This window comes from Triturus cristatus, chromosome 2_2 (genome assembly GCF_964204655.1).
Source record: "Triturus cristatus chromosome 2_2, aTriCri1.1, whole genome shotgun sequence".
Lineage (NCBI taxonomy): Eukaryota > Metazoa > Chordata > Amphibia > Caudata > Salamandridae > Triturus > Triturus cristatus.
In genome coordinates, this window is record NC_140582.1 from 607722512 (window position 1) to 607746986 (window position 24475).

Here is a 24475-nt window from a genome sequence, read left to right on the forward strand (position 1 = left end):
ATAATCTGCCCCGTTCCAATCCAAAACAATCTGTCCCACTCCAATCCTACATAATCTACCCTACTCCAATCTGCCCCACTCAATCCAAAACAACCTGCCCCGCTCTAATACACCCCACTCTAATCAAATCCACCTAACTACATACCAATCCACCTCACCCCAATCCACCTAACCCCAATCCAATTCAATTAATACCACTCCACTCCACCCCAATCCAATCAACTGGAACCCACTCTACTTCACTCCACCCACCCCACCTCAAACCAATCCTGCCCACTCCATTACACCCCAAGCAGCCAAAGTGGTGTACAACATGGCAAAACCACATTGCCGAAGTCAATTGCTCTTGTACAGGTAAGACCTATTGGCTTTGCCAATGCTTGTATTTTGATGTACTTCGCTAACAAAGTTAGTCCATTGTTTGCTTTTTTGTTTCTATTAGTACTACCTAAAAAGTCATTTAGACGTTAACTGCTTACAATTTTAGGAATTCATTTTATCTAAAGAAGTATTCTTTTCTTTCACCACATAATTTAAAAAAATACAAGGCATATCCGTTTTTAGGTCTTGCCTAGGCAGCGCTTGCACTGTCTCTTCAAGACATGCTGTATTGAGGTATTTTTTGGAAGCTGCATCCACTCTCCGCCCCTATTTTGTATTGGCTTTTGTGACTGTCCTTTGTAAATGTGGGGTTTTGATTTGTCAATAGGCTTATTAGTCCCTCCTTAGTTACCTCCCTATCTCCTGTTGTTACCTCCCATGAGGACTGGTCTTTTTACATGTGTCCTGACTCGGGATCTTTCATTGGCAGTCCTGAGAACTATTTACTTAATGTACACACCTTAGGAGGAAGGCAGCTGATTTCACTGCACTTTCGCCTCCCATGTGAAGTTTACATTATGGCCTGCTTCTTTATGTGGAATTGCTCTGTGTTTCTTTTTTAATTTTATCTGTCTCTCCCCTCTCCGATGTGTTGTGTTTTCTTTATTTGTCTCTCCCCACCCCGCTCCGAGATCTCGGTTTATTTATTTATAATTAAGTGATACAGCCCAGGCCGAGACTCGAACCCTGTTCTCCAGCTACAACGTCGGCAGCGTTATATATTGAGCCACCTCCTCCCTTCGATTCTCTGCACCGTTTGTTTCAGATGCTACATGAGTTGCCAGTCTCAACCGTGTTTTTTTAAATGTTATCTGTCTCGCCCCTCCACATGTGTTGTGTTTTTTATTTGTCTCTCCCCACCCTCCTCCGAGATCACTGTTTATTTATTCATCATTACGTGATACAGCCCAGCAGAGGCTCGAACCCTGTTCTCCTGCTCTGTAGTAAAAGAGGCGTTCTTGTGATTTGGCACCCTATGATGAACCTCAACTACCACCATTTTAACTGACTTTAGTGTGTTATTTTGCCCTAGCCTGGATACATGAGACGGTCCTGTATATGCCTGCTTCTCTTCTTTCCTGTAATCTTGCTGTCTTATAGTGGGAGCTGTTACAGAGTAGAACAGTCTTGCAAGAACAGAAGGTGTGGGATGTGCATTTGAAGGCGTGAGAGGGAGAGAGAGGTGTGGAATGTACTTTTTGGTCTTGAAGTGCAGTGTTGTGAGCGGTGGTGCACACATGTGCTCGGTGTTGTACATTGAGAGATAAAGTATGTGATGCTATAAGCACTTGTGCAGAAATGTGTATGGTGTTTTTTGGGTTATATGAATTATGAGCTCTTACTATTGCCTTTGACATGGCCTCATGTCATTCTTGTCTTCTGACTTTGCCTTGCTTATGAGTTCTGACTATTGGCTTTGACATGACTTCATGTCATCTTGTTCTCTGACTTTGACTATTGGCTTTGACAGGGCATGTCTGACTTTTCCTTGTTACTCTGCGTGCACAGCAGTGCTTGCAAGTTGTTTGGGTTATTCACATTCAAGGTCTTGCTGTTTTCCTGAGCGATTGTTTTTGTTTAATGTGCTCTGGAAGGCTTTGTGAGAGCTTTGTCAAGATAGAGGCTGGAAGATGTGAGAATGGAGGAAGGGATGTGAGAGCTCCATACTGCCATGGGGATTCTTGCTTGGAATTTGGCCAGTTCTTGTAAAATTCCTCTGGCGTTGGGAGGAGGTCTTTCGCGAATCTTCTAGTGTGTTTAAAGCTGAGGGTTGCAGACTGAGAAACTGGGAGTTTGGAATCCGAGCGAGGTCAGACGTGTCTATCTCGGAGTGACCCTGGTAGATAAAGCTCTGAACCCCGGCTGTGAACTTCCCCGGTCAGAAGTGGGCTAAGATGCAGATGCAGTGTTAGCACCAGGTGATGTATTAAGTTTTGGTTATAGCCATTGTGATGGTTAGCCAGTGGCTTTGATCATTTGAGGTGTTTTCTTTGTTGTGTGGAAAGTGCACATCCAGAGTAATATCTGCTGTATATACATGTATATCTTTCTGATCTCTTGCAGGACGTCCAGTATATCTCATGTTATTTGCTGCTTGTTCATTAATCAGTTTTATTAATGCATTTAGATTATAGTTTGCTACATATATTTGAATCTTGTGCATTTGGTATCTGAGACAGCCTGTGTTTAGAGAGCAGTGTAATAAACCCCAAGCCTTATTCTAAGAGAGAGTCCCTTCATTTTATTTTACTTGTTCATTTAAAAGTGTTTGATACCTAATGAATCTGCATTTACTGATATATTTGGCCTACCGTTCATTAATAAAAATGTGTGTGTTATTTCAAAGCACCTGAATTTGTCTTTTACCTTGCCTAAAGGGAGTGCTGTGTCTTTTCCTCATCTTTAGGAAGTGCTGTTCAAAGTGTATTTTTAAAGGTGCAGAGGTATAGTTGCCTCCCAGAAAGGGAGTGCAGGGGTTGGGTGTGTTCTTTTAGTGAAAAGCAGACTTATTACACGCTCCAAAGACAGCAGCTTTAAATATTAAGCCACCTCTTCGCTTAAAGACAAGCCCTGTAAAGAGGTTTATTGCGGTTTCCCTCACCGAGTCACCCTCCCACCATGCACCCACCCTTAACCCTGTCCTCCCTCTAGTTTCCCCTGAGCTCCCCCTTAAGCGCATGGGAAGTTTTTAAATTTTTTTATTTTTATTTAGTGTGCCGAGAAATGACCTGGCCTTGCACTCTCCTCACTGCAGTTAATTAGACTAAGCTCTTTCTGCACTCAGGGGGGAAGTAATTATAAACGCATTGATCCTGCAGAAAGCTGACCACATTACACCACCTTATAAAGTCACTGAGTGCGAGCGAAGTATCAACAGCAGTATTACTTAAAGAGGCTCCACGCCCTCTCCCGGTTTAGAAATTAGTTTCACTTTTAATTCAGTTGCTCGCCGCGTGGTCCACCTTCTGTGACATGCAGGCAGAGAGACGACATCTCCCGTGAGTTTGTGTGAGCTCTGCCAGTGCTAGCAGGGAAGGGGAAAGACCCTTCATTAGGACCCTGGCTTTGAATCATTTCGAGAATTGTTGGACAGTTTGTCACCTGGACGGATTGAAAATGAATTACCCACTTGCAAACGACTGAGTAGTATGGACTTTGAGTACTATGTTTCTTTAGTTATTTGTGAAATATGTACATTGAGCCTTTGTAGCTAATGGTACATGCAACCAAAGAAAAGGCATTTCATTTTCTTAGGACAAAGTTCTTGTCTGTAAACGTTAGGCCCCTGTCACTCTTTCCACCCGTCTGTGCGCGAGAAAAGCGGAAGAGCTCAAGCAGCGGAGTGACCAGACAGATAAATATAAAGTGCTTTATTTCTGGACTCTTTTGCCTCTGTTTATACTGGGTATTTATAAGGGATGTTTTTCCCTTAAGTCTGAAGCGGCGGCGCTGATTTCAGTGACGGCCCCCTGGGCACAACGTCCTTACTCATGAAACAGTGACTTATTTTTCATAATCAATATATTCAAAATAACGTTCGATGCCTTACTGTTGTCACATGTTGGTATGTGGCAACAGTAAGGCATCGAACGTTATTTTGTTTATGCAGATAACTCCCCCGATGAAGGGCGCCTAGCCCGAAATGCAAAGGGATATTGTGAACATGTGGATGATGGAATAATTCCATCCGAAACAAAGGATATCTGGAGTGAATGAATAAAATTCCACATGAGAATCGTAAACTTGAGTATTGGATGAATATATTGTTTATGAAAAATAACTCACTGTTTCGTGAGTAAGGACGTTGTGTCCAGGGGGCTGTCGCTGAAATCAGCGCCGCCACTTCACACATATATCATTACACCCTAGTCAGGGGGTGATACCCCAGGAGCACACCACAACTTTGCAGAATTGGTTTATTTAATTGGAGTGTGTGTCCAACCTGCTTTGATTTCCCTTAAGTCTAAAATACTATAAAATGAAGTAGTACTATAATACTTCTTGGTTTTATTGGATACAAAAGAATGAAAAGATGAGAGCACAGACTGGCATTTTAACTTCTGGCCTCCAGATTACTCCAACTACCTCTGGGGTCGATTTAATAATCCATATGTTGTTAGCTGTACATTGTTGTAAGCACGGATACTTTTGTAAGACATGCAAACAAGCGCGGACATGCTGTAGGACAGAAACAAAGATGAACGCTTACAATTTATATTTTGATGTACATGACCTAGTTTGAAACTTTTAGTTCGAAATTGTTAACTATCCATGGCCCATGTGAGAGGCGCCAGAATCGTGATTCTAATTAATGTGTACAAAGCACACGCTGCAAGTTTTTACTGGCATGATTGTTATTGGAAAGGTAGTTGCTCACCATATGGGCAAATTGCACAAGTACTGAGGGTGCGCACCTAGAACGGGAAAGAACTTAAGCTATTATTTTCTTCACCAAGCCTTATATTGTAAAATGTTTTGGAGACCCCTACCTGTGTGTGAGCTTATTGATGAAATATACTGTTTTGTTGATCACTTCTGTTAATATTCAGAGCTTCATATTAAGTCCATAGCCGGGTAAAATATTAGCAATACGTTTCTACTACATACATGGAGAAGTAAACATTAGTGGTGGTCACATCTGCAGTGGTGCTGGTGTTCGGATCCACTCTGAAAAGAAGTTCTCCTCCTAAAGACAGAGCTGCCCATGATCTTTGCCTCCCTCCTGCCTGAATCACTGAAACACAAAACTGAAAGCTGAGCCCTGCTCAGTGCATACACCATGCTGATCTACTGAACTTGCCCCAGTTATCAGCCTCTAGCTTTTTCAGCTCACCCTTGCCTAACTAGTCACAGGGTGCAATGGGGTTTGTGAGGATCTTGGCCCTACCCAAGCCTGTGATGAGATGGGAGAGTGTGAGGTGACAGTATGATTCACGGGTAGCCATCTGCACTACAGGAACAAAACCTAAAACACTCCAGGATATCTTTGTGAATTATGGTGAATTGTGCCGCAAATGTGGTGGCACCTGCGCTTGGTAGGCCCCTGGGGTCATGGCTAGGAATTCGTCAGTCTTTGTCTGATGGCTACACAAGCACCTCTATATGCCTGCAAGCCAACAAACAAATTCACTGTCTCACACTGCTTGCTGCCTGACCCTTGCTCAACTCCCCATTTTTCTTAAATAAACAGTTTTTTAGGTCGAGCTTAGCGGCAGCGCCCATGCGTGCTCGCTCTGTGAGGCATGCTGTTTTAGAGTATGCACTGGAAGCCCTGCCCACTCTCCGCACATATTTCTCATTGACTTGGGTCATTGTCCTTCGTAAATGCTGGCTTCTGATTCGTAAATAGGCTTGGTACTCCCTCCTTGGTACCGCCATGTCGGCATTTGTTACCGCCCATAGTGACGGGACCTTTTACTTGCCTTGTTACACGGTCTACATTATAAGTGGGTGAGCACTATTTCGTTTATTGACACTGATGGGGACAGTGATCGGCCGCTTTTCTTATAGAGCGCTATGCAACTCCAACGTGCATGCGGAGCGCGGCCCACACTTCAGGGACACCGCACTCTGTTTATTTTTTAAAAAACTTTAATACTGAGCATGGCGCCCACTTCAAGAACACTGTGCTTTGTTTTTTTTTTTGTTTTTTTTCATACTTTAATATGAGCACGTCGCTCTGCAATACAATAGGTATTTCTTTTGCAAAACTTTGAACTATTGGTATTGTAAATAACCATGCCTTTTAAAATTATAAAAGGCATTGCCATTTACAATGCCAATAGCTCAAATACTCGCAATTGCGAGACCTATTGCATTGTAAATGCTTGTTTTAATAGTCGGATAGCTGAATAACGTGTCCCCCAAAACACATGCAATTGATATAAGACATCACACGTGAATAGAATCCCTTTGTTTTCCTTGCTATTATTTCAAATAAATCTTTCTCTCACAGTAGTCTATGCTTCCCTCGCCCGCACTCCCTACCTTCTCCTACTCCCTTCCATAGTTTGCCGTTGCTTGGCTCAACAAGTCACTGCCCTTGTTTGTCTTTCTCCTGAAGGACCCACGCTTCACTGAGGTTTCCTTCAGCGGCCTCATTTTAATGCTGATTTTAGAAGTAAACAAGGGTCCTAGAGATTCGCATTTCAGGCAGGTTGTATCCACTTCACCGTAATCTGTCTGGATCAGCTCCTTGAAAGGCCAACGCGTTCCTTGAAACTGGACACCGAACTTCTTTCCCCACTTACGATGAAACAAGTTAAAACATACAAGGCATTGAAACCATTCAGTTCCTAAAAGCAGAACGCCAATAGAAAATTCAACTTCTGAGGTTTTTAAGTCCCCGTTAAAGCTACCCAAAGACAGACAAATGCCCTGCTTATAGAAGTACGTATTGCGCAGAGGTCTGGAGCAGGGGAACCTGTCACGAAGCTCTGAATAGCCCAGGGACCCCGTGGTTAAGATGGCGGCCTCATTCCAGCCAATGGCAGGTAAGCAGCGTTGGAATGACCACATGCACAGATCTACGCTACAGCCACAAAAGGTGCATTAAAAGCAGCTGACGTTAGTAAATTTGGCTTTAGCCACGGGAGTTCACTTTGAAGGTGACCTTGCTGAATGAGATTTCCTAAAAAAAGACAACACCTGGCCTAACGAAAAAGATCAGATTTCTTCTAGCGCTCGAAAGAGGACGCAAAATGACATTCTAGTCACTCAAGGCCACCCAAGAGAAACAGAAGGCTGAAACGGATCTATATATATCGGCATTTTTACAATTCACGCCACCACCAGCTAGTTTTGTTAACTGACAGGGTGGGGACAGGTGGAGATGGAAGCGACCACAGTGGTCTGTGGGTATTCCCCTGAGTGATTAAGGTAAACTCGGACGAGTCACTGGACTGGTCGTCAAGCCTATGCTCTCTTCATGTGGCGCTCTCAGGTTAAGACACATGCACACAGCGGGGATGGTAAAAGCGGATGCATTTATAGTGAAACTGTGACATTCACTGTAATGCCATTTATGTGCCACCACCAATGAACAATGAGCGCTGAACATGGAGAATTTTTAGGAAGAAAACACAATCAACCACAATCAGTGCTTTTTTAGGCCCTTCATTTAATAGCATTCTGCACACAAAAATGCTTTTTCTGGAAATTGAAAGCTTAGTAATCAAAAGGAAAGGAGAGAGGTCAAAACAAAAAACAAAACTAAGTGGTTGGCGTGTGCACCCAAAGGCTTCTGGAAGCATTACCGACCACATGGGATAAGTACACACACAAAACTAGCAATTACATTCATGAAAGAACTAACAAAGTAAATATTTTGCATGCTAGGAGAAACGCTGCCATCTACAGAATTGACAGGCATGAGGTCCCTTAGAAACTCAAGCTATAATATGGTGGCAAGAAGAGTGAGGAAAGCCAAATTGTCTGAAGGTTCCTAAAGATGTTTCGATAACAGTTTCTCGATTGAACTATGCATGGATAAAGCCTGCGGTATAGCGGACAGATTCGCACCTATACGCTTTCTCATGTCACAAAACTTTACAATTTACTTAAAGCAACAGGAGCGCCATTGCTTTTTCCCTCACCATAAATAGTGTCTGAACACATTTGCGTTCTGCATTCCTGGTTGCTGGGAAACATGGGGCTCTGATCAATTGGCTAGCATGCTGAACAGAATTGGAACCAGATGTGAGCTTGATCATGCCTGCGGTGTATACTCGATGGCACTGCTAAATACTCATTAACATCAATCAACAAACAATTTTCAGGTTTACATTTTAAAATACTGAAACAAGATATTTTAGCACCACCACAAACATTGGAATACTTCTCTCCCCACAGTATAATCCTTCCTGTTTATAGCATGGATGTCCGATGGGTTTACTCTCCCAGCTCTTGCCTTATAGTTCAACAATTAATGCAAAGGCTTTATTCTCAAGCGCATCTATGGTTTCCCCATCTTGTTGGCATCTGGGTGTTTGTGATCATGATCAAATGTTTATTCAGGATCAAACCCTTCAAGATCCCGTTGCTAACCAGGGACATCTAAGATTTGGGGTTCTGCAGAGATCTTTCAGCTCACTGAGTCATCATGCTCAAATTATCCAGCCACATCATCCCTTCTTCCTGATAAGCAACATTCCCATGAACCCACTGTCACTCAGCTTGTCTGAGTGAATTTGTGCTGTGTTACATTAGGAGAGGTCTCCTTATCTTGGGGCTGGGGCATTTTTCTCTAGGAGGCCCAAGATTTCAGTATCCTCCATTTGTCTTCTTACTTCTGTCAAGGTTGTCTGCTGCATCTGTTTGTTTACCACGTCATCAGAATAATCCTTTGCCATCATCCATGATCACGCAGGCTACATTGTTCAGAATTTTTATTTTGCATAACGCAGTAAATTGGTCCCAGAAACATGAACTGGCACACTTGAATCTCTGCATATCCAAGGTTAGTTCGCTCTTCGCTGTTATCCAACACTGTCATTCAGTGTATGCATATATGTATGATGGAAAATGACTAATAACTAAGCACACAAAAACGGAAACCATCTCATTCAATCGAACTCAACAGAGGGAGAGCTCTAAGCTGAAGACCACCTTCCTCAAAGCTTTTTCTGTCGCCATAATTTTCTACGCTAAGGTTGAGAATCAGGGAATGTGGTGAATGCAGATGTTCTTCCATAAGGAGCAGGTCAGAACCACAGTTGGGGCAATTGTTATTTCAACTGCGAAAACAAAGGCAGATTCTGCTAAGTCTGCAGCAATGGTGGGACCGTAATCAGCCGCAGGCTGGAATACAGTAACAAGGTTTATGGCAACTTGTCTTCATATCTTTTTTAAAGGCTCCAGATTGCACACACTGCTTCATAAGGCAAAAGGTTTGGGTGGGCTAGACAGATAAGTCCTATTTCTTATTAGCATTGATTACTCCAATGGCTGCCAGTAGCTGTCAGGATACAATTTAAATAAGAATGGTTGCCCCATAAAACACAGGCAGGAAAAAATGATGATTACCTATCCACACAGATTTAGATATATGGGCAACACAATTTAGTGTGGGTCTGAAAAACTACAGCCATTAAGAACACTCATTAAAAATTATTAGAATTCGGAAGTAGGCTTCAGACAGCCATATGTTTGTATTTACGAGTTTTAACGGATTTCTGTTTTTATTTATCAGCAAGATTCTAGGTCTAATTTTGTTTTGTGTTAGCTTTTTACTTTAACTATTTTATCCTATTTAGAAGTTTTTTTATTTTTTCATATTTCACTCTCTCCTACTGGCTGTTGTCAAGCGCATCACGAGGTGGGAGGGAAATTTCTCTCTGCTGCCGGACATGCCCTTTGGCTTTCTGCTGGCTGGCCGGGCAGCCATGTTAACATGTATCTTGCAAGTCCATGCTTAGGAGGGAAGGTCGCTGAGCCTTCTCCTGGCTTGCCAATTCTACCAATTGGAAGCTTTTGTTTCTGTTGTATAAATTTACAGAGTTTTCTTAATTTTTAACTTCGCTCAAATTACTTGTATTTTGAAGGTGATCTGTTTGCAATCAAGAGTTTTTGAGTTAGGTTTAATCTCCATTACTTATTGGGTACATGGTGTCTTGGCACCTCTCAAATCCACAACCACCGCAAGGACTAGACAGAAAGCAGGCTGCCACAAGGGCGATTTTGACGCACCAAGTGCCACAGCAAGCAGCTTGAACACCGATAGAGACTCACCAACGACAACAACAAACAAACTACAAATAAGCCACCTGGCAATACCACCAACGACTGATAGCCACATAGCACTGAGCGAGGGGATAGACAATAGCACCAATAACTCAAAGGAAATCTTCTCCATTTTTGAGGGAATTCACCACACCAATGACCAGCCCAACTACCCTCGCCCCCTGTCTAGAGCTATGCTCCCAGCTCTCACACTTCTTCAACGACAAGATAAGGACGATCTACGACAACTTCAGGAATTTGAAGAAGAACAGCTCTTCAATGGTTCAGCTCCTTCCAAGCAAAAGGTCAGCCTAGCTCCACGCAATTGCATAATTTTTCTGCTACACTTAAAAAAGAATAATAATAAGAGAATTTGTGAGCCACTGAGTTTTGTACTACGGCAGTCTGGTTACTAGTTTCAGCATGGTAAAGATGAAGGACCAAAGTCATAGACGATTTAGGAGGCTGCTATGCAACAAAATTCATAGCTGAAGGTCTGACTCAAAAAAGTAACTTACATTTTGGGGTAATTTTACACTTTTGAGGACGTTTACTACTTTTCTGTATTCACAAACTCAGAGAGTAAGTTTATCCCCAAAAAATTAATAAGAATAAACCACAAGTTCAGTACCACACAAAGCCAACCACTGGTACTGCAACACCCTTCTATAGAAAATAATGGAGGTAGGTCGTAAAAATAGAACCCCATAGGGAATAATGTTACATTAAACTAAACAATTAAAATGAGTTGAAAATATAAAAAATATATATAAATTAATGTAAAAAAATATTACATATTAGTAATAAAATATTGTAATAACCTATGTTGAATTTAATAAATAATGGCTACAAATATTTCAATAAAAAATGTTTATCCGTTTGAATTCTCTGCATTACTGTTAATAATTATTAATGCACATTAAAATTATTGATGTTTTCTTAAGGTGGGCACTTAGAGCCTGATTATGACTTTGGTGCATACGGCGACGGCGCAATGCCGCCTCCGCTGGATCCAAAGCCGCGCAAGAACCGACTACCGTATTAAGAGTTAAAAATGTGTAACTCGTAATACGGGGGTCGGTCCTTCGCTATTCCTATGGCGGTGCCTGGAAAACAGGCATCACAATGGGAACAGCAAAAAAGTTCCAGCACGGCATGGACATGGACGTCCATGCCATGCTGAAACTTTGTGGGGGTACAGACAGGGGGGCACATGTTGTGCCCCCCTGAATGTATCCAAATGGTGGGGGGCCATGGGGCCCTTGTTCATGCACCACCAGCTTTTTCATAGCAGGGCTCCGCCATGAAAGGGCTGGCGGTCAAGGAACTCATTATAGGCTGAACGGGACTGCGCCAGTCCCCGCTCAGCATATTGCGTTGTGGCACTCCAGTGCCACCGCCAGGAAATGACTATTCCCTGGCGCAGCCGATGGTCCACCGCCACAACAACTTTAGAAGTCGTAATACGGCGGACCGCCACTGCAGCACCACCGCGAGTCTGGCAGTTGCAAGACTGCCAGACTCGTAATCAGGCCCTTCGTTTTTTTAATTTAAACTTCAGAAAAATAAGTTTAATTTAATATATTTTCATCAACTAACTTTTTAATTCAAAATTAATTTAATAGTCCCACCACATTTTATTTTGTTCTACATTTAAAGCAAATATATAAAATACATTTGCAACAATATTTTTAAAATGTTTGTAATATTTACTTTCTAAACTAAATATATTTGAAAAAATAACCCAATACTTTACCATCGGGAGATTACACAGTTAGTCGGAGACCGAAGTATAATTTATAGAACTTTCAGAACCCAATTCATGAATTATTTTTAAGAAATAGTGTTACAATGCATCTCAAAAGCCTTTGAGGCGCCGAATAACATGGTGGGGTATGAAACGGAGAGAAAGAGCGAGTCGAGTAGTAGCCAAACACTTTCACAAAATCAGGTTTTGGAGAGTTTTTGTTAGGTGAATAGATTGAGGGTAGCCTTTAGGTTTTGAAGCATTGTGTTCCGGAGAAAAGGCTTTCTCTAACTGAAATCTTGTGCCACTGAGTGGGATGGATGTGAAGAACGGAGGACTGATGTCCAACCCGTTTTTGGTGGGGTATAGCACTAGTAGTTGGATGAAGTGGACACAGATCTATCCAAAATAACTTTTCCTGAATAAACATTCAGGTTGAGCTAGGTGTTCTCCATTCAGATTTAGATGGAGGGTGAGATCTGATTGCAAACACTAGTATCACATCAATAGTCATAAATGATCTTCAGGAAGAATTGTGTACGTAACCCATCACAAAAAAGAATTAAAAGTGTTACTTGAATGCATGGGAATTCATAATAAAAATGCTTTTATTGTATGTTGCTTTATTCTATTCTTCTTGTAAATAACAGCTGTTTCAATTATCCAGTTTAATGTTACTCATTTTAACGACATGAGAAAGATGCAAGGCTGGGTAGGCCTTGCAGGAATTCGAACTTGAGACCTGCAGACCCCAACAGATGGGAGGAGTGAGCATTAACTTACTACAGCCAACTCGTTGGTTCAGGGTAGCACATACATACACGGACATCTCTGGCTTTGTAAGTGGTCAACACCATCTCTCTGGCCCTTTTTTCGGTCTGACCATTGCTTTCAAAAACATAGGTAACTGACAGGGCACAGGCTGGTGGGTATGGAAATAGGTTGGCACTAGTCTTGATTTCCCACCTCTTCTGGACTGCACTGTGCACTGGCTCCATGAAAAAGTCAGATTAGAGTGTAAAGTAGTCTGTGGCACATACAACTTCGCTCGTCATAAGTCAACAAGTAGACACCCATCGTAATCTTCCAAGCCTTCACTTCCTGTTCACAGAATAGAAACATTTTTAAATACTAGTCAAATTCACAAAGAAAGGGATGCTCCATGACTGGTAGTATAGGGCAGCCTTCCGCCCATATCAAAGAGCAAAACAGCCATTTATGGTGGCGAATGTGCCTCAAAATCGACGTCATGATCTTTCTGACATACCATTCATTCTAGCACTCAAAAGCTCCAGAACAACACAACCCTCTGCACCTGCACAATATCCACGAAATCCGTGCCCACATACACCCTGCTTTTCTCGATGTGACACCCACCATTGTTTCCAATGGAATCATTTGTAAACGGTCAGGGGAGTCATGTTTGAGCTATAACAAAAAAATAATAATCAAACAGACTTCCCTTGAAACTACCAGAGCACCTCAATAGTGTGAACAATTATGGCAACATGGGGCCACGGCCAATTAGCAGAGCACACACTAACCCTACGAAGAATAAAAAGGGAAATGACGCGACCTTGTCCTCAGATAAAGAAGAGCCCATAAAGGGTATCGGGCAGGCGGCGACGGAAGGCAGATGGGGGAGCATTTTAAGAGTTGACATTCTATATATCCCTGCAAATATTTGAGGGCAGTTTACAACCTGCGCCCAGAAGAGGCCAATTTCCCTGGGCTGCTTCAAAGAAACGAATAACGCTCATTAATGAACCTGGTCGATAAAACCCAACCACACAGCACAGCCTCGGTTCCCTCCAGCCTCTTTGGGCAGTAAAATGTTTTAGAGTTCCGAGCAAACACCGACGTGATACGTGACTCGCAGTAAAATATTTCCTGTCGAGTGTACACCTACTCCAGCCGGTGAGCGAGGAGCGGAAACCGCCCTGTCAGGGGAGAGGGGGCGGGGAGCCCAATCTAGCGCCCCCAATGCTTCAAAGCGCCCCATTCAACCCAAAGCCATTGAATATATATGTATGTTAGATATATGGAACGCTAAGAGCCCCCTCATCACATTCTGCGCGGGGCATCTTTTTTGCGTCAGGACATTGCGCCCTGACATGGCATGGCAAACCAATTCTACTTCCCTCCCCCCCCCCCACCCCCCTCCACCCTCTACCCACCTCCGGGGCTGAGCCACGCTCCACTAGCAGAGAAACAATTGTGCTTGGCGGGCATTGTGTGAAGGTGACACCAGACGAGGAGACAATGGGGCAGGCTCACCTGTGTACACGGAGAGACAGAGCAGCGTCGCCAGCAGCTCCAGGCCCAGCACTCCCAGGATAAGGTAGATGGGCAGGGGGCGCTTCAGCTCGAAGGACAGCTGCATGGACAGCAGAAGCAGCAGCGCGGCGTTCCCTGGAACCACCAGAAAAGAACTTTACATTCAACACATGTATGACAGCAGCAGCCAGAAAACAGCACACAGCACACAACAAACCCCAGTGCCCTTCTTCTGTACACCCAGAACATCAAAATGCAACAAACACGTACACGTACACCCATATACTGATGCACGCACGTCCTGTGACACACACTCAACGGTCAGATCGACTGTAAATACCAACAAGTGAGAGGAATGGAAAAAGATTAAGAAAACAGCAAGCACGGCAGAAGTAAAGCCAGAAAGAAAGATACAAATAATAGAGCAACGCAAATACTGACAAATACACGAAAACATTAAATTACGCAATAACCTATGCATATATTATCCCACAATAAGTTCACCCACGCAGCATAATACGTTATGTACATTCCACACTACAAAACCACAGGAGAACCAACCCTTAACTCACCTACTACAAAATTATTCGATGGTATGTTTTTGCCAATTATATAATGTGGAAGTGAAGTCTGGTAAACAACAGAGAGAAGCAAACCGTACTTTTGTTGATCCCTGCACAGAAACAACAGCCCTGCTCTCTATGCACGTCTGTGGGTGTTTGCATAGTAGAAAACAAGAGAGCGCACAAAGGTGCACTGAACAATGGACACAGCCCTGTGACACGATTCGTGATCCCAACTAGGCAGGGTATTTAGGGGGGCGATGGGTTCCCATTGTGTGGGGTGGAAAAGTTCCTTAAGGTGGTGCCCAGTTCCTCAGCTCTTCGTAATAGTCTACAAGGGCAGATGCTCGCTTGGCAGCCATAAGTTCAACATCGAATCATATGGATAAAAACACCAGTGGATCCTAGGCAGGGTAGGCCTGCAGCAGACTGTCTCTCAATCCATCGTACCCCACCCATCATTATTAACAATCAAATAATCATAAATAGGAAAAAGATCAGAAAATTATAGGTCAGAGACTATACAGTAATGACAAAGATTATCTTCGCCAAACAGTATCCCAAGCCCAAAAGTCAGATGACAAAGTATTTACAAAGCGCCTGTGAGGTTCACAAATACACACCAAAGTCCCCTGGTTATAGGCACAAAAATACACCCAGAATATATGTGTTAAAGATGTACACAAATTCAAACAAAAGTATTTATAAGCACTAGGACATTAACATGACCAGATAAGTTCAGAATGCAAAAACAAAAGACAAACTGAAGCTGCCAATATCCGAAGAACACAGCACTTCTGGCACAAACTGTATCCACACACAAATCGTACCCCCTTCCCCACAGATAAGCGCAGATGCACAGGAAACCAAATATCAGGACAGCAGTTGAAGTGCTAAGCTAACATTCTATTCACACAACACCCAAACCGTCTTAAGCCAGCTGCAAAAAATATGAATGCAAAATCGAACACTAAAGCTCCACGTGCAGGGTAAAGAAGGGCAGACAGGAGCCACCCGAAGCAATACGAGACTCCTGATGTACCAAAAAGTTGGGGAAAAACCAGGAAGGGGAAGACAACGGACTAATCTGCCACCACCAATTAATTACACATTGTAGTTCATGAAATACCCATACATCTCATACTATGGTTCGGATCACAATATGTTCTATCACCAATTGTCACCTCCTCGCTCTCAACCCCGGAAGGACCAGCAGCTGCCATCTGTCTATACCCAAATCCAACCACAACCAGTTCTCCTGCCGACACTGTAGCCGAACCTTCACCACCCTCTGCACCCCCATGGCCATCGCCCCCACGCCAAACGCCAACACCAGCGAAGCCCTGAGTTGCATCCTTCTCAACGTGCGCTCCCAGGAAAGACATGCCATAGAGATCTGGGACCTCCTCGACACCATCTCAGCCGTAATCACCTTCTTCACGGAAACCTGGACCAACTCCACCTCTGCCACTGACATCGCGACAGCCCTCCCAGAGGGATACAAGATCCAGAGGAAGGACCGCCCCAACTGCACGGGAGGAGGACTTGCCATCGCAAACAAGAGCTACCTCTGGCTCACCACCTCCAGCACGAGCGACTCCCCGTCCACCACCAAACACCTCCATTTCCAGATACAGACAAGCCCCAGAACCACCCTACGCTGCCCCCTCACCTACAGGCCCCCCAACCTCGAACAGCGTTCACCACTACCATCGCCAACCTCGTCGCACCCCACGCCATCACCTCCATGGACTACATACTCATCGAAGACCTCAACTTACACCTAGACAACCTCAGGGACCCCAAATCCTCCCCCCTCCTAGACAACCTCGCCAACCTCTGACTGAAACAGCTCGTCACCAACACCACCCACAAGGCAGGACACACCCTTGACCCCATCTTCGCAGGAGGGAACAACATCCACTTTAGCCACACGACACATCCCCTCTGGACAGACCACCACTGCGTACACTTCGATGTTGACAAACCCACCGCCCCCAAACATGCACCCCGCCCACCACGAAGGAACTGGAGCAAGGTCACTGAGGAGCACCTCAACTTAACCCTCAGCTGCAATGCCCCCTCCATCTCGACCGACGCCAACCTCGCAGCCAAAGAACTACACAGATGGATCACCAACTGCGCAGACAAACTCATACCCCTTCGCAACCCCGGCAGACAGCGCCCCAAAAAGACCACTTGGTTCACCGCCGACCTCCAAGAATCCAGACCCACCTGCAGACGTCTCCAGAAGAACTAGCGGAACAGCAAAACGTCGGAAGACCGCACCACATACACAAACGCCATGACAGAATACCACCAACTCATAAGATCAACTAAAAGGACTATCATCCAGAACAAGATCACCACCAACTCCAGCAACTCGAAGGAACTCTTCAGCATCATCCAAGAGTTCACTAAACCCCCCAGCGAGGCCACGGTCTTCAACCCCTCCCCGTACCTCTGCAACAAGCTCAGTTCCTACTTCCATCTGAAAATCAAGTCCCTCTACGACAACTTCCACTAAAGGACACCGGACTCTGAAACCACTCCCTCCTCCAACAATGCCAACCAACCCACCATCTTCGCCTGGACCCCAACCACCATCGAAGACACCCAACCGACTATGAAAGGCATCCACTCAGGAGCACCCACGGACCCCTACCCTCCACACATCTTCCACAGAGCCGCCACTGTCATCGCACCAGAACTACGATGCACCATCAATACCACCTTCAAAACCGGCATTTTTCCAGACGTCTGGAAACGCGCAGAAGTCAAGTCCCTGCTCAAGAAGCCCTCAACAAATCCTTCGGACCTCAAAAACTAGCGACCTATCTCCCTCCTCCCCTTCGTGGCCAAAGTTACAGAGAAGACTGTCAACACCCAACGAACAAAATTAATCGAAGAGAACTCCATCCTTGACCCCTCCCAACCTGGATTCTTCAGTAACCACAGCTCCGAGACCGCTCTACTCGCTGACACAGAAGACATCTGCATCCTCCTCGACCAAGGCCACACCGCAGCCCTGATCCTACTCGACCTCTCTGCAGCCTTCGACACATTCTCCTACCGCACACACACCGCCAGACTCCACGACGCCGGCATACAAAGAACCACCCTCGATTGGCTCCGCTCCTTCCTCACAGGCAGAACCCAAAGATTCAGACTGCTATCCTTCCTCTCCGAACCCACAGAGATCAACTGCGGAGTACCTCAAGGATCGTCACTCAGCCCTACTCTCTTCAACATCTACATGGCCCCTCTCACCACCATCGTCAGACAACATGGACTCAACATAGTCTCCTACGCTGATGGCACCCAGCTCATCCTCTCCCTCACCAAGGATCCCGTCACCACCTGACTCAGCTTCCCGGAAGGAATGAAGGACGTTGCATCCTGGATGAGCAACAGCTGCCTGATGCTCAACTCGGAGAAGACAGAGGTTCTCGTCCTCTGACCCTCCCCCACTGCATGGGACACATCTGGTGGCCAATCGCCCTTGGCAGCCCACCCTTCCCCATGGACCACGCCCGAAACCTCAGCATCATTCTCAACTTCTTCTCCATGACCCGACAGGTCAACGCCGCCGCCTCCACTGCTTCAACATCCTCCGCATCCTTCGCAAGACCTTCAAATGGATCACCTTGAATCAAGAAAGCCCGTCACCCACAAACTCATAACCAGCAGCCTGGACTACGGAAATGCCCTTTACTCCAGAATCAACAAGTCTCAGCTCCTTAAACTCCAGAGCATACAGAACACCCCAGCCAGACTCATCCTCGGCATCCCTCGACAAGAACACATCACCCAACACCTGTGAGACCTCCACTGGCTCCCCGTCGAGAAGAGAGTAACCTTCAAGACACTCACCCATGCCTACAAATGCCACCACAACACCGGACCCCAATACCCCAACAAGAGAATCTCCTTCCATGTACCCAATAGAAACCTCCGATCGGCCGACCTCGCCCATGTCAAAATCCCGTGCATTCGCAGAGCCAGAACGGGTGAAAAAGCCTTCTCCTACATCGCGACCAAGACCTGGAAAGAGCTCCCGATAGACATCAGAATTGCCCCTCTCTGCACATCCTCAGGAAGACCCTCAAGACCTGGCTCTTCTACTGACATGAGCTGCTTGCCCCACCCCCCACAGAGCCTTGAGACCCTCACAGGTGAGTGGGGCCCTTGACAATTCCCTGATTCAATGATCTGCTGAACAACACAATAACCCCTAACGGCAAACTAACACCTGTGCAAACAGCTACAACCTTACTACTCAACTACTATAGGTCTCTAGATGATGATGAACTGCCAATTCAAAAAAGGCGCTCGATAAGTCAAGTGTACCAGAAATAAACATCTCTATCGCCAGAGAGAACCCCCGCCTTCAAATAAGAGGCACAGGTTATGATTCATTGCAAATGTAAGATGCCATATGTGAACACAATCCAAACTTTATCACCGGCTCTCCTGCAAACTATGGAAACCCCACACATACCCAAAGCATTCCACAACAACCACAAGCAAAGAGAACTTATTTTAAATGAACCTGTGAGCTTGATGCTACCCAACGCAATGCAATAACTTTAGACACCTGCTGCGCTGCCTAATAAGGGACAGCACATCAGAAAGCCTAGACAGAACTGCATGTAAATACATCTGTGCCATAAACAGCTGACAGAAGCATTATGAGAAAACCAGATCATGGACCTCTAGTTCTAGTACCTCCCTATATGCCCCTGACACCCCAAGCCTTTAATCCCCAACCACTGCTTCTTACAGCATTCACATACAGCACGAGAACAATGATATTTGCTACACAGTTTCCGGGACAACAGCAAGAGCCAACCACTGCCACATAGGACACTACCAAGGACACCAGCTCCAAAAGCAGAGGCCACCAAGTGGCTGCACTGATGAAGGCTACTAGAAGCACACAGAGGGAAGCAGGCAAGCGGAAATCCTTTACTAATTTGGACAAAAGCAGAAGACTCATTAGAAAGTCACATGGGATGCCATCCTCGTGTGGCACGATGCCCAGGTACAAAGCACAGTGGCATAAATGAAGAGCAACAAAAGGGACCCTCGCCCAATCAAAGGTACCTAGTATCGAGACAGGCTTAGGTGAAGTCATCAAGTTGAAACATCCTTTACAACGCAGTTTTAACCATACAGTGCCTTTACCATGCAGCTTTTACTATGACTGCATTTACCACACATGCCATGCTTTATTTTTTGGTGCTTTTACAATACATATCGTCACCTTGATTGGAAAGTCTAGTTAAGGGGGGGCGGGGTGTGTGTGTTTGTGTGTGAGTTTGTGTGGGTGTGTGTAGATACATAGATAGATATACATATATTTACAGAAAAAACAAAGGTTTAAGTAACATATTAATTAAGTGAAATGTTCGGTAAAAATGTTTTAAACTCTAGAAACCACTGAAATTCACCAGTTAAAGTTATAGTTATATCAAGTAACTATAACTCCGGCCCTAAGGTAACTATAACTGCTGCTCTTCCCATGCACAGATTTCTTATCAATAATTTCACTGCAAATACTGCAGTGACACCAATGATGTCATAGAAGATGTCATGAGAAATGTAATATGTGGGGTAATTAGCAGTGCATGGCAAGGGAGCGTGTTAAAATTGGGATTTTTAGTCCGCTAGGGCATGTGTCAAAGTCGGGCAGAAACCACCACTCTAGTCTGGATAAGGGAGTTACACTCCTAAAATAACCCCTGCTCACCTCCTTGGTAGCTTGGCACGAGCAGTCAGGCTTATCATAGAGGCAGTGTGTAAAGCATTTGCACCTAACCAACAGTAATACAGTGTAAGCACTACAAAAGAACACCCCACCAGTTTAGAAAAATATCCAATATTTTTATTTACTCAGGACTAGACCAAAAACAATAAAAATCCACAATATAGTACTAAAAAATCTTCAGTTATCAAAATACGCCTGAAAAACAGTTCCTTGATGTCGATAGTTCCGTCTGGGGCTATCACGGCGTCGTGAGCAAACAAATCCAAACCATGCTGGCTGACCACGGCATCGCTGGCCAGCTATGGTGTCGGGAAGACCTGCAAACTGTACCTTTTAGAAATGCGGGGCACCGGCGACCTCTCATTGAGCTTCCGAAAGCACGGCGTCTGCAGGCGTCAGTTACGGAGGTCAGTGCAGGAGTTGTCGGAGCCCTCGAAATCACATGTGTTGCAGATAGATCTCCTCTCTGTTGGAGTCAGGATTGCTGGCGTCAGCAGGCGTCGGGTGCTGCGGTGCGAAGTGCAGTGGTGCAGCGTGCTATACCCTCAGGTCGCGTGCGAGCAGCAGCTCAGTGGCAGAGTCAGATGGCTTCGTCGGTGAGATCAGGGTCGCGGTGCGAGGTGAATGCGGTGCTCGTCTCGGTGCTGGCAGGTCACGGTGCAAGCAGCATCGTCATCGTTGCTGAAGCGCTGTTGTCGGCTGATGAACTGGAGTCGATGGCGTTGGTAGGCCAAGGCTGCAGTGCGGGATGAGGGTGGTGCGTCCTGTAACTTTACGAGCAGTGCCCTCGAACCACGATGCAAGCAGAGGCGTAGATTTCGGCGTGGAGCGTCGTCGTCGGGGATATGAAGCGAGGTGTTGCGGAGTGCGGTGCCCACAGGTCTTGGTGCAGCAGAGGCTCAGTGGTGGCATCAGCAGGTGTTATCGGTGAGACCAGGGTCGCAGTGCGGCGTTACCCTGTGCGGTGTCTGCAGGACACGGAGTCGGCAGCGGCGTCACAGACGTAGTCGGGTTGCTTTTATTATATTATTATTATTATTATTATTATATTTGAGTTTATAAAGCGCACAGATACCCGGGGGTTTCCCGGCGCTAACAGAGGAAGAGAAGCAGGGAGACAAGATGAAAGTAGACATTAAGCAGAGAAAAGCCAGGTTTTTAGGCCCTTCCTGAATTTCAGGTAGCAAGTTTCAAAGCGCAAAGAAATAGGGAGTGAGTTCCAGAGTGATGGCGCCAGATAGGAAAAGGAGCGACCGCCAACTCTGGTGCGATTGAAACGTGGCACGGAGAAGGTGCCAAGAGAAGAAGATCTGAGGGTACGCACAGGACAGTATGGTTGAACCAGAGTGGAAAGGTAAGGGGGGGAGTTGCCTGTTTTAATCCTGTGCATGTAACAGAGAGCTTTGAACTTTGCTCTAGATTCGATGCGCAGCCAGTGAAGGCTGCGCAGGGAAACAGCAGCAGAGGCAGTTCTGGGCAAATTGCAAAGCAGGCGAGCTGCCATGTTTTGCACCACTTGCAATTTGCGTGTTACTTCCTTGTTAACCCCAAGGAGGAGCACGTTACCGTAGTCTAACCTGGAGGTTACTAAAGCCTGGACCACAGTTCGTAGGGTATCAGGCGGCAGCATCCATGCTATTTTTCTCAGCCATCGCATGATATTAGTACAGATGGCTGAGACTTTCACAGCATGCTGCTTCATAGACAATTGGCTGTCAAATGTAACTCCCAGGTTACGAGCCATGGTGGATGGAACCGGCAGGGGACCCATTTGCAGAGGCCAATGCTTAGGGCCCCAGAGAGAGGTGTCAGGGCCGAATAAAAGAAGTTCGGTTTTATCGCCGTTTAATTTTAATTTATTGGTCAGCATCCAGTTGGCAATATTGATAAGCCCAGATCGAAGAGAAGAAGTAGGGGCGTGTTTATTAGAAGAAAGAGAGAAAATAATTTGGGTGTCGTCCGCATATGAAAATATAGAGAGACCAGATTGTTCTGCGAGAGAGGCGAGAGGACTAACATAAATATTGAAGAAGAGAGGGCTCAGGATAGAGCCCTGGGGTACACCGTGAGGGGACGGGAGAACAGAGGAAACAGAAGTAGGGGAAAAAACCTGGAAAGTGCGTGCGGACAGAAAACTGGCAATCCAGGCTAAAGCCATGCCATGGATACCAGCGGCCTTTAGGGTGGAGAGGAGGATGTCATGAGAGACGGTGTCAAATGCCGCGCTTAAATCCAACAGGATAAGCGCCACCGTCTCTCCTCTGTCCACCTGTTGTCTAATTGCCTCAGTGACACCTAACAGGGTGGATTCAGTGGAGAATCCAGCCCTAAAACCAGACTGGGATGGGTGCAAGAAATTGGTGGCCTCAATGTGAGAGGAGAGGCAGAGGTTAATGTGTTTTTCTAAAACCTTAGAAAGACAAGGGAGAAGAGATATGGGTCGGAAATTGGAAGGGTTATTGGGATCGGCGTTGGTTTTTTTGAGAAGGGGAACCACCATAGCGTGTTTCCAAACTGCAGGGACGGTGGCTTCCAACAAAGATGCGTTCAGGAGGGCTAAGATGGGTAAAAGAGCGGGAGTATCAAGACTGCTTAAAATTTGAGGAGGCATAGCATCAAGTGGGGAGCCAGATTTGATTTTAGCCATGAGTTTGGAGAAGAGTTCCAAAGAGATCGAATCCCATTTGTCAATAGAAGTGTGCGGGACAAAGGTAGTAGTGTCCTGGGAGATGGCATTGTCAGGATCAGTACTGAAAGGAATGTCGAGTGCTCGTGGGGAGGCATCAAAACCGGCATAAATACGGTCTATTTTTTCCGTAAAAAATTCGGCAAGAGTATTACACTGAACTGTGTCCAAACAGGGGGCTTTTGGCGAGTTTGATTGTCCAGAGAGTTCTTGGACTGCTTTAAAAAGAGCTTTTGGTCGGTTTTGGGCTGATAGAATAAAGGTGTTAACATAGTTAGCCCTAGCAGATTTGCACAGGGAATGGTAGTTTCGAAGTTCCATTTTGTAAATTTCTTTATCGTTAGGGGAATACGCAGATCTCCATATGCGTTCCAGTCTCTTACACTTGGATTTGGCGCATTTGAGTTGGTCATTAAACCAGGGGGCAGGGGGGTGAGTGAAATTATGTTTTCCATTACGGGCCGGAAGACAGATATCAACGGCTGAAGAAAGCCATGTGTTAATTAAGCTTTCATCTTTAGTAGTAATATTGTTGGGTAGAGAGGGTAGGGTTAAGGCAAGCTGGTGATTCAGTTGTGACAATTTGAGTTTTTTCCAATTTCTATTCGGTCTGAGAGTCTGAGTATGCACAGATGGACCGGCAATGACACTCGTCAGGATGTTAAACTCGATAATGTGGTGGTCGGACCAGGTAATAGGTTTGGAAGGGAGGCAGGTAATGTCGTCAAGGTTCGAAAAGATGGGGTCAAGTAAATTACCTGCCTTGTGTGTAGGGCCAGTGTTATGGAGATGTAGATTAAGAGCGGCCAAATCTTGAAGAAGGTGTGTACGGATAGGACAGAGTGAGTTGTTGAAGTGGATATTAAAATCGCCAAGGAGAAGGAAGTTTGAGGTTTGAAGCAATAGAGGAGCTAAATTTTCCGATAAAGAGGAAGCCCATGCGCCAACAGCGCCCGGTGGACGATAGAGTAATACACCCGACAAGGTGTAGTTAGGATTAAGCAATAGTTTGAAGTAGCCAGCTTCGCAGTTGGGTATGGCTAAATCTTCCCACTTACATGAGTAGGTACGTTTATATATGATGGCAATGCCACCTCCCTCCTTGCCCTGTTTCTTCTGTTGCAGCACAAAACACACAGTCCCCAGTGCTGAGGGCAGAAGAGCTTGAAGTATTTGCTATTCCTGAGACTTCTTAAACAGGGGGCAAGCTTTACCTCAAGCCCTTGGAGAAACTCACAAAGTAGATTGCAGAAAGTTCAGTCCAGTCCTTTCACTGCCCAAGACAGAAGCAGCCACTGTAGGCCAACACAGCAACTCTGGCTCTTCTTCTT

The 24475-nt window shown here is 45.3% G+C and overlaps 1 protein-coding gene across 1 annotated transcript in view; it reads right to left on the reverse strand.

Moving 5' to 3' along the window:
• The window catches only part of TMEM192 (transmembrane protein 192), a 512891-nt gene that overhangs the window by 240661 nt on the left and 247755 nt on the right, over positions 1-24475 (reverse strand). The window contains exon 4 of the mRNA XM_085641783.1: positions 14126-14260. Coding sequence (XP_085497909.1) covers positions 14126-14260 — 135 coding nt within the window. The remainder of the gene's footprint in view (positions 1-14125; positions 14261-24475) is intronic.